The sequence below is a fragment of the Crassostrea angulata genome, chromosome 7 (genome assembly GCF_025612915.1).
Source record: "Crassostrea angulata isolate pt1a10 chromosome 7, ASM2561291v2, whole genome shotgun sequence".
NCBI classification, from domain to species: domain Eukaryota; kingdom Metazoa; phylum Mollusca; class Bivalvia; order Ostreida; family Ostreidae; genus Magallana; species Magallana angulata.
Window position 1 is genome coordinate 1,008,149 of NC_069117.1, and position 12,179 is coordinate 1,020,327.

Sequence of the window (12,179 nt, forward strand, 5' to 3'; positions counted from 1 at the left end):
TGCTGTTTTAGCATGGATTAATAAAAGGGGACCAAAAAGCCAGATTAGATATCAAGATATTCACAAAAAATGATTGTTAGCTTCCTATTTCATGAAAAAAAGAAACCACATGCAGGACAACATGTCCATATGTAAATAAAAATAATGCTTCAAATCATGATATCCAATTAACCAAAACGGAACAATTCTTAGCATCAGTGATTACTACTTCAAATATGTTTGAGAAATGACTCAAAGAAATAACCATAAGTTTAATAATACATGTATTAGGTAAAATAATTCAAACTAATGCCTTTAATGAAAATCAAAAAATCAAAAAATTAGGGGGAGGGTATACATGTAAAGGTATCCTTAGTGATGTGATGCTTTTATCATGATAATATCATGTAGATGTATGTAGTATTGATTAAGGTTTCTTATTAAAAGAGCTAAAACAACAGCTGACCTCTAAAAGGTCAGGTAAATATGTTTTAATGAATGGCACAAAATAAATCTACAATAAATATTTTCGGCAGAAAGTTGAAGAACGAAACAAAGCAAACATTTACATATCATTTATTATGGCACAGAATCAATGATATAAGTGTATAATACATTGTACTTCTGTTTCCATAAAATTCTAAAATTAAACAACACAATTAATCGTTTTCGATGCGATATTCAACAAGCCCCTTCAACTTGCTTTTCCATAGTAATTTGATTTGTTGCAAGTACGCAGCACAGTTAAGGCTGTCAATAAACTCCGTTCAGACAAAAAGTACGGGAAATGTGCATTATGACATCACAGTATATTACAAACCTCGAAAGTACTTATTAATTTATTAATTAGTAAAATCAACCTATACTAATCTTTTAATTAAAAAAAACAAATGCTATTACTTACAATTTTGATGTCCGTTATATCGTACACACTGAAAAATAAGCGAGATGTCGTTCTCGCTGTACTACAAAATATGACGTCATATGCTTCAAAATGACGCATTAAGTTAAATCATTGAAGGCTATCGTGCAGTTTTATAGCGAAGAAAAATAAATGTCATACATTAACAGAAAAGTATAAATGAATATTTTGTTTAAAATTATTATTAGTAGAATGCTACCTATATAGTCTTATTTTCATTTTGTTAAAAGTATGCATCGTATAAAGAAGCCACCTCGGTTTTGTATAAAATATCGTATATCTAAAATCTGAGTACCTAAATAAATCACTTAATTGCAAGGGCATACGCTTACCTGATCTCGACAAACTTTTACATGTGAATTTGAAATATGCTATGTAACTTAAAAACTTCTACGATCCTTGTAAAATCTTACAAATTAATTATTTTTTAATGAAATTTAGCCTGTGACCTTCAAAATTATTAAACATATGCATTATAAATTACGGTTTCTACTAACAAATATTCTTATCTTAAAAAGTTTTTTCAAAATCTACGATATAACATCAAGTTATTTCATAATTCAGTTGTGAATTTTGACATGATTATGCCCTTGCAATATTGAATTTTTTAAATGACCTCAAACCACAAATACATCTGCTTGTACCATGCGACTGCCATATCACGTGACCACTATGAACATAAAATATTGTACTGTTATATATATATTTTAGAAATATATTGGATTTGAGTGACTGTTATTTATTTTAAAAAGGACATGCCAGTTTAACTAAAGTATACGTGTTTTCATCACAAAAATTTACCCATATTTTTATTGACCGCCTTAACTGTACTGCGTACCTTTTAATCACAGAAATTTCATTGTAATATTTGGTTAGTTTGAATGATTTGATACAATTTTCAAGAAAACTGAGCATTTTTAAAAGGCAGTATTTGTTGTAAACCAAACGTATATGTTAAAAAAATCAGTGTATACATATATATTATATATACATGTACTAGTATAACAACAAGAATGTAATCTCGTTGTATTCCAACAAAAAGCAGATTGATCAAAATATCAATAAGTTATTAAGTAAGATTTTTTTTTTCATTTGTATTACGTCTGACAAATGTTTTATAGAAATAATTTGATTATTGCAATCAAAACAACAGAGTTAAATAAATATCTCTATCTATGGCGATTCCTCTCCTCCGGAAGTACGTATCCTTTACACATCACGGGTCCGTTTTCATGGAGAAGAAGCGCCGGCCACACACACAACGCCACGATCTTCCCGAAGCGTCCATGGAAGGAGAATAAGGCCTTGTCCACTAGCTGTCCTTGTTTAGGTGAGACGATTACCACTGGTGGGTCCTGAATACACATGTACCAACAAAGCTCTACACACTTCCTCACGTACGTCAACACACGGACGTCCGCGCGGACAGTCTCGTCTGGTATCAGAAAGGGGAGCTCAGATGCAATGAACAACTGAAATCATACATTGTCAGAATTGGACATTTCTATAACAAGAATAAGTCAGGGAAAAAATAATTGGATTTCATTTTAAAATATTTGTTCCTTACCGTTGATTTGGTTTTAGCTGATGTGAATGCAGCTGCCTTTCGGAAGTCTCCGGCATATCTGTCAATTGTTGGGTAAATAACACTCTTTCTGTAGTCCTTGCCTTCTGAATGTTTATCTTCTTTTTCTGGTTCTTGTGCTGGATCTTTCTGAGAACTGTCAGATTTATCAGTATCTGTCTTTCCCTCTTCTGATACTTCTTGGCTCTTCTCACTTGGTGTTTGATTGAATAATTCCTTGTCATAGACGAACACAAAGTTTAAAATAATCAACGTTTTCCACTCAAATGAATATTAATCTTATTGGTTTCCAAATTCAAGAAATATCAACAAATATAGACTTGAGCAATACAAAGTTCAAATCAAAGGCTGATACTATAAAAATCTAATTCTGATTGTAACACCTAATTTGATTGGCTAGACAAGTTCTTGTATATCGTATACATGCAACAGTATATTGCGTTGCCACAATCGCTCGCCGGCAACGCGGGTTCCAGCAATCAGCGACGGAGGCAACACCGGCAAATCCGGCGATGCCGGTTAAATGAAAAGCACCCATAATTTGCATTCGTCACGGTACGACACACGTGCAAAACGTATTATTTTGCTTGACGTTACGTTTAACTCTTTGCCCCTTTCGATCATTGTGACGTTCAATTACTTTACGTCCACCTAGCTTTGCTAAAACAAAGTTATTAACTAAATAATGAGCCTTATTTTCTTATTGTGGACTTAGAAAATTAAATCATAAGGAATAAATTTAATTTCTATGTATGTTATATGATATAACATAACTTCACGGTTTATAAAGCGTAAACTGCCTCAAGTTATGTTATATCATTTAACATACGTAGAAAGTATTTTCATTCCTTAAATGTATTATCCGTCTGTTTTGCTGCGTCTTGTTTCTTTAATACCTCCATCAAATTTATGTTTATATTGAATTCTTTGAAATATCTGTACCAATTTTTTCCAGATTGTTTAAACATAGTAAACTGTACCTGTTGTTCTTTTAATCCTATAGCAATAGCAAGGCTATCTTCAATGTAAAGTTTCTGGCTTTTTGATTGGTCTTTGCAAAATTCAAAAATATTCTGAAAACAGAAAAAATTGACTATTAGATCGGCGCAGTATTGATGGTTTATTTATAACTTTTCTTTTGAATGTCCCTGATTATACCATCAACAGATCCTGAAGGATATACAATATATCAGGGGCGATGCCGTCGTCATCATCTTCAGTTTTGGATTTGAAGGCCTCGAATGCCTCTGACCACTCGTCATCAAACAGCTGACTGTACATCTCCCCCAGTCTTGTGGGGCGGTAGATGTCACTCTGGTCTGCCATGTTGGGGATTACCTCCATCAGGTGTTGACTGGCATATTCGCTTAGTCTGAAGATAAGCGAATGATTCTTTATTTTTTATTTTATGTTCTATTTGTGCACATGCATATATCTTCTAAACAGTTTTTCGTAGGTCTAATCAAAGAAATTGTGGAATCAAATTTAAGTTAAAAATATATGAATATTTAATAAACAATTACTTAATTTCTCCTTTTACTTGATGCCCTCTATGTTAGGTTCTATAATCATTATATTAAGTTTAGTTAACAAGTCTGTCTTATTCAAGTAAACAGAACCTCAACCTTGTTGAAAGGTCTTCAATTTCTTGGTTTTTTTCTTTCAGCTTGTACTGCATTTTGTAGAAATCTAATCTTTTCACTGTGATATGTTGATGTACATCTGGTTTCTATTAAATATTTAATGCTTTAAAATTATAGTTAACTAAGGAAAATTTTTAAATCTTCATACAATCAAATATGTGTGCTACACTAATAATGAAAATTATCGTGTATATTTTAACTGTTAAAATAAATTGTTTCAGAAATGACACTACCTTGGTTTTCTTTAACTCGTTCAAACTTTTATACCTCAATGAAAAAATGACAATAAAAACTGTCAACCATCTCAAAAATCCATAAAACGAAATACAAATTCAAAGCAGAGCAAAGCTTTACAAACTGTTCATACGAAGAGCATGCTCTTGTGAATCGAATTAACTGAGAGACAAAAACACAACATGCAGGTGATGGACAAGTGATGAATAACAAGTCGCCATTGTCTAAAGTATTTCCCTGCAAATTGTTTTCAATTAACAAATACATGTGGTATAGTTGCTAATTATTATTTCGCAAGAGCATATTCCAACATGTTTTATATATTAGGTATTCATTTAAGAGTTAGTACATAAAAATCATGCAAGTTTGATTGTTACTTATTTTTAAAAGGTGAGTCTTCATTAAAGGAAGTGAACATGAAAAAATTATCAAGGGCTCAAATTTGTCTGTTTGATGTGTATAATGATATCTGAAAACCATTTAGACAGAGCTTTCCTCAGTAAAAAGATATACCACTTAGAATAACTAATTCTTGCAATCCATGAGCGCTGCCATATTGTTAAAATCATTACCTCCCTGCTGGGTTATCTCTAAGCATCTAAGAGAGGGCAGCACTGATGCTGCCGTCAGTGAGACACATTGCAATTTTACACACGTGTAGTAACAGGGATAAAATGCCATCATCAAAATGTGAATGGAAACTTGAAAGGAATGTAAAGAGTTGTCATTTTAAACAGTGTTTATGGAGGAAGATTTTGGATCTCAGAATGATGCATTCCCACCAGCAGTTAATGTGACATGTAACTAGAATGGAATGTCCGTGGATCAGTGTTATTGTGACCTATTTTTTCTTGCACTCGGGAATTTCTTGTTTATGAGTTTGAACATTATGTGTGCTACATAAATGAGCACACAAGGTGCATTGCACAGCATCCTGACTTTTAAAAAGTGTCTTAGTCCTGTTATTCTTCTGACAGCATAAACAGAACCGGCGTACATATCATCAAGATCTCATGTATAAAAAAAAACAAATCAGAAAAATTTCCCGGGCATTTAAATAAAAAGTAACGGTAAGAAACCCCACATGGAAAATGGAATTACAATTTTATATTAATTTAAATTGAAATCTAAAAACAGCATTTTATTTATGTAAACACTGACTGCCACATGCATCTCCATACGGCCTCCATACAAACATCTGGAATGTGATGGTCTTATATTTCACAAATTAATTTATCTATATTCATTTTTTGTACAAATCATAAATAGTTATCTGAGGTTCATTTATAGAAATGTACTAAATCCTTGTCTTCTCATGACAGTACACAAAATTTTTCTTCACATCAAGGCATATTTTTTCTTCGTAACTTTTATCAACTCTATACATAAACACTGGCCTAGTTCCAACATTGACCCAGTCACCAGCAGCAATGTGGCTTATCTACGTCCGAGAACAGATGCATGCTGGGGAATAATGGATTACCTCCATAAACCTTTCACTGAGAGTGTTAAATTGATAAAATCTCTTGATAGAAATAAACAAATAGGTAACAGACCTCATTTTTAAGTTTCAAAAGGCTTTTATAATTTATTAAGCAACAATTATTTTTTTCATGTTCACTTCCTTTAAATTCACAAGGTTCTTCTGAGTTAATGCACTCAACGTGTATTCACAAGGGAAAGACTTTTTCAAAGTCACATTTAGGTCTATATCTATACATTTCGTTCTGTAGACGATGTGCTACCTACCGTTAGTTCAGGATCTGATGTTTTTGCCACTGTCTGCTTGCCAACTGAATACTGTTCGGTGTCACTATCAGAGTCCCAAATAATTTGTAATCGATGAAGAGTTGAAGACTGGTCCATTGTACCACCATCGGACGTACCCAAAGTAAAACCTATAGTTTTATTTTTCCCTGTGCATCGACAAAATCAGTAAAAAAAATCAGTATAACCCACTGATTTCGACATCAGATCCACATCCTTAAATGAGATAAGTAAAACCCGCTTTCTTTAATTCTTCTGTTTAAATATGCCATCAATTTCTTAAACATCTACCCTGTCTACCTATTACATGTATAACTACTGCTTTATCTCGACGTCCTATTTAACCTCGTAAAATAAACAGTAATGATACAGTGACAGTTATCTAGCTTATCTAAGTCTGAATCCATTTGAATTATCACTAATTCCTCGCTCCTGATCTACATGGTATGTCCTGGCAGGGTTATTGTCTCGCCAAAAAAGGTTAACAACCGTAACATTATCAATGTAACAATTTATACAATTAACTTTCCATAAAAGGTGTTGGTAAGTAAGATTATGTTATTGTTGAATACTGGTACCAGTGTTGTTTTGAGTTGTTTTTAACTATATAGATCAGTTATCGCATTTCACATTTGGCGTACTTTACTCCTTCAATCATGTATGAGATACAATATTTTTTACAGAAGAAAAATTAGATCCCACTGTATACATATATAATTTAATTAAAGCAAATTTCAAAACTTGAGTGACCTATAAAATGTCATTAATGCACGAGAATTGGCCCCCACGAATTTTAATGATTCCACAATAAGTGTACACCAAAATTTTTCGCAAAATTGTAAGTACGACGTAAATAAATATTATCATTTGATAATAGAACCCACTTCAATACTTTTCTCTAAATTTACAAATAAAATGTATCATAACTATTTACCTTTTCAATTTGAAAAAGTTCAGCTTATTAAAACGATAGAAATAGTCCTCTAGCTGGTTTAAACTAACACAATCAAATAGTTATTGATTGCCATTAACTATCAATTTCTAAATTAAAAGTCCAAATAAAGTTACAAAACAGGAGCATAATAGAAGCAGGATCAAGTGCCATGGAGGAATGAGCATCCATAGACAATTCATGATTGATAATGGCCTAATAAAAAGTATGGCCTAATAAAAAGTATCAAAAACGTCAGTCAGCGAATGACCCAGCAGAAAATTATATTTGCTGACGAGGTCGTTGTATCGACTATAGCGGTTACGAAATATTAACTTCAATTGTCTGTTGATAATCTTGTTTTGTCAACTTGTTTATCAGTAACTTGCCTCGTATAAGAATATTTTCCTAAAGACAAATCCTACGTATGCAGTTGGTGATGGTATATTGCTATATTAGTAAGCATTTAAGAAATTGCGGGTAGGTTATGAAAGCATATCAGCAATGAAGCGTCTTATTTTGACCCATAATTAAAATCATTAGATTAAACAAATGTTTTGAATCAGATCAAAAACTAAGTATCATCCTTTGAAATATATATTAATGCAATAAAATCGGGTGGTACATTACTACCACAGTGGTGGATTATTACATGACAACTATAAATAGCTTACGTATCTTCCTTGATAAAAAAAAATAGAAGAACTACTTATTTATTAAACATTTATTTACCCGGTTCTCAAAAAACCTTCCCAACCTATATACAGTTTGCGCAAAAATATTATGTTGCAGCAAAATCACATAAAATTCAGGATTCTAGCGGCACTTTTCAAGTTAAGCATTGATCAAACTATCCATACGTGTAAACTATTAAGTTCAATATGTACGGAGTAGAGTTGTTCCTGTTGGATTTTTATATCGTAAACAACGACGAAGGAAAGCCTGGCCGAGAAATAAAAGCAAATTTACATACCTTCTAGCGAATAATTGATAGCATTTACACATTCCCCAGTATTCGTTTAATTCTCAATGAATCACACCAGAAGAATTTATTACAATTCTTATATTACTTATATTTTGAATCTGTTTACAATTCTTTCACACGAACATCAGCTATCAGTCATGACGTCATCAATATGTAAGTCTAGGTAATACAATATAATTTGTGAAAAATGTCTCCAGTATCTTAAATTTGTTTTTGGTCATCGCTTCGTTGCTTGAATATTTGAATATGAACATTACAATGAAGTTTTGTGATTTCACGGAATACATATATTTCAGAACCATATGCTTCCTTAACATCCCTGTGCAATTAAACCCCCCTAAACATTCAACTTTTGAACTATTTAACAGTGCAGATTCACCAACATTGGCCTGTCATTCATACTTTGACGGATGATTTGGGAGCCAACATTACCGATCAGCCAATCAGTGAACGAAAGCCTTTTACTATTTTCTGTGTATAACTAAACAAATTACAAAAGTTGTTCCTTCTGACAACCAGCTCGGCCAATCTATGACACTCGTTGATTACATAGAATATTTATGTTGTTAAAATGTTATTCTGAATATCAAGTCATTTTTACATGTGACCTTGCCAACATCAATGTCTTATCTTAAACAAAATCTCTGAACTGTTTTTTTAATACCCGAATCAGATAATGTGAACTAAGATCCATATTAAAGGTTGTTCTATTAAAAGAAATAACTCCACCAACAACAAACTACACACACTTTGTATCATACAACTGAAAATGTTTCTATAAATAAAATTTTCTTTGACAAATAGATAAAACTATCTGTAATTTGTTTCTTGCAATTTTATAAACGGTATCAAAACCATTTCCTGAAAATCTTAAATAAGGCATGAAAAAGAAGACCATGGCACGTTGGCAGAATGGATTAAAAGTGTTTTATGTTTGATAAAATATCGCATTAAGCAATAAAAGTACAATATAAAAACCATTTTTCTTCCATATTAAATAATTTATAAGTGAAAAAAAATACTAGATAGATTGCACGATCGGTTTTACTGCTGACAAAGCAGGAAATAACATTGTCTTTGTTTGTAAGGCCCATTGTACATGTAAATTGTGTTATAGAAGAACTTGGATTTAATTCTGCATGGGGCAATCAAACTCATACTCATAGCTCGCTTGCTACGAAGGAAATTCTTCAAAATCATATATCTTTTTTGAACCAACAACCAAAACGAATTTGAATTGTCCTATTTATACTGGATATCAAAACTTCATAAAAATTCTTATAAACATAGATATAGCGAGTTCCAGTAAATGTTTTACTAAGCCTTCTACTTAACTCCTTACTAAAAAAATTAACAGCAGTGAAACTTCAAGAGTACTGTGTAGTATATTGAAGACACGGTGTAAAACTTAAAAATTCTAAAATCAAACGCATAAAAGCTCACGTCTTTTCAACACCTGTTATATATAGTAGGTTAATATAATAGAATATTCTGGAGTGGCCAGTTGTTCTTTCTAGAATATTCTTGAGTGTCCAGGTAATTCATATAACTTCTTGTACATATAATTTCTAGAATATGCTAGATATATATTTAGTATACAGTGCTCATAAGAGACTCTAATTGGACTTTTGTGGAAAGACATTAAACTCCGAACAGTTTTCTACTTACTGGGACATTGTGATTTCATCTATTCGGCAGATTATAACGGACACTCTTCACTTAGGATTATTAGTGCAAGTTGTATTTTGGTGGTATATATATATATATATATATATATATATATATATATATATATATATATATATATATATATATAAGCACTAAAAATAACCAACGACACGAACAATAAAGTAAAATATTGTCAATTTTTCGGGACAACCCGTCCTTTCTTCAGGACAAAAGTAAAGTCCTGAAGAAGGGACGGGTTGTCCCGAAAATTTGACAATATTTTACTTTATTGTTCGTGTCGTTGGTTATTTTTAGTGCTTTTTTATATCTCATCTTATAACCGTGTATCTTTTGATCCGACACTTTAGATAACGAGTGTTGTTGGTTTGCCAGTGCTTCTATATATATAAATCATTTCGTTCACTGCGGATTTTTTTAAACTCCTGATGATTTAAAATAAAACTAGTTGAGTTTATTTCGGTGTTGTGGTTTATATATATATATTACTGTAAATAAATTATGCAAGTTAAAAGTTTACTCTTGGTGATTGATTGTTGCTGGAATTAAGGGTTATTCTGACCCATAACACACCTAATATAACCAAGTTATGTTGCTCAATGGAATTTGATAATTTGGTATAATAGTAAAAGCTCAGTTTCAATGAAAATCGTAAATCTTTTTTTCCCACATTTATAAAAAAAAATGATGCATCGAGTAGTTAAAATAAATTCGTGGCAAAACGTATCATTTTTTTGAGAAATATAGGAAAGTCTAAAATATTTTTGTATAAAATATTTTGTTAAAAATATTTTGTCCATCATATTATTTGTTAAAAACCATTCGAAATGTGCACACGTACTCCGAAGTGGATATTATAAAGAAGCTTGTGTTTTTTGATAGACAGCATCTACATTTGTACGTGGTTTTTAGAAGTGAGGTCTACCTACTATCTGTTTGGATTCCCATTCCAATTGCGCTCCATTCTTAACATACCTATTTTTTGTTTTTATATGAAACATAATTCATTTGGAATCTTGTATGTGAAAAACAAATCACTCGATGTGGCCTTCAACTCACAATTCAGGTATATCGACGACGTATTATCAATTAACAATTGTTTTTTTCACATTTACGTTGACTCGTTATATCCCAGTGAAATGAAAAATACCATATACTCTGAGTCATCTGCTACCTGTTTGGACATTTTACAGGAGAGAGACATTGATGATAATCCTCGACTTTCCTTGCTTGTGTAACAACAAACCTCCATCGCCTGCATATAACGTTTTTTGTCTCTCAATTAATTCGATACGCAAGGACATGCTCTACGAATGAACAGTTTCTAAGGCGAGGCAAGCTACTGACAAACAAGTTGATAAAACAGGACTCTCAACAGTTTCCGTTTTCCCGATTACGACAAAGAGCACACGGTGGGTTTGACCGCTCTGCAAAGAATCCTCACTGTTCAATGGCACAAGATCTTACCTCTATTTTTTCTTCTTCTAAATTTCCATTTTCGCACTGCTTTTGTTACTGTAGGTATTTTCCTTTGGATTTTTTTTATTTTAAACACTTTTCGTTTTCACTACATGTCATTGTTAAAGGGTACCTATCATATTGTTTGTAAATGGCATCATAGAGTTATGGTCATTCTCCACCATCTGTTAAATTCATATGTACCTCAAACTTTATTTTGTCGAATTTGCGATCACACAGCAATCATTAAACACTTGTGGAGGGAGAATCTAATTGAACAAAATGTAACAATACGTAAGCGTTTTATTAAAGCATAGCTACAAAATAATTATTCTTTTATGCGATTTATAATTCTACAATTTTCAGTCTACAAAATATACAAAACAAGATTTTTGTTCACAAATAAAAATATTCAAGTCGGATCATTTAAAAGGTCAGGATAACATTACTGTTTGAAAACTCTTAAATTCGTACATACATTATTATGCCACAGTTCTTTATCTCTTGTTTAAAGTCATACTTGTTTGGTGATTGTGCGAATGCTGAAGGTTTTGGAGGCGTCGCTCCCGGGGCTGACCATAACATTAAAATTGTGTTAAAGTGGTTGAGAGTGTAACGTAAGAATGTTTTTCTTACGTTACATTCTCAATCTTTATTGACATTTTGATTTGAAAAGTGCAATCGAAAAAGATGAAACAGAAAATATCCAGAGTAACTCCATTCAAAGATTATCTTTTTTACTCGAAAAAAAACCACACAGGAACGAAAACAGATATTTAACGACGATTTATTATGGAGAATGATAACATCATTTCTCCTTTCAGGAGTCACTCATAAAATCTACTTAAAAGTTACTTAGGTTTTAGGAGGATAAAACCCTTGGCCACCACAGGCCCCTCCTTGTAGAGCAGAATCGCCGCCCATACACAAGTCTGCACCACTTTGCCCTTCCTTTCGAAGTAAGAAAATATGTTTTTGTCCACGGTGTC

The 12,179-nt window shown here is 32.2% G+C and overlaps 1 protein-coding gene across 1 annotated transcript; it reads right to left on the reverse strand.

Annotated features, from left to right (window-relative positions):
- Positions 1-568: 568 nt before the first annotated feature.
- LOC128191667 (uncharacterized) lies at positions 569-6,330 on the reverse strand. The gene is made up of 6 exons (XM_052863852.1): positions 6,113-6,330; positions 4,112-4,215; positions 3,645-3,858; positions 3,467-3,559; positions 2,469-2,702; positions 569-2,373 (listed from the first exon to the last, which is right to left on the reverse strand). Exons 1-6 carry the CDS (start codon positions 6,227-6,229, stop codon positions 2,071-2,073), a joined length of 1,065 nt encoding a protein of 354 aa, XP_052719812.1. The 5' UTR covers positions 6,230-6,330; the 3' UTR covers positions 569-2,070.
- Between the last annotated feature and the right edge of the window lie 5,849 nt (positions 6,331-12,179).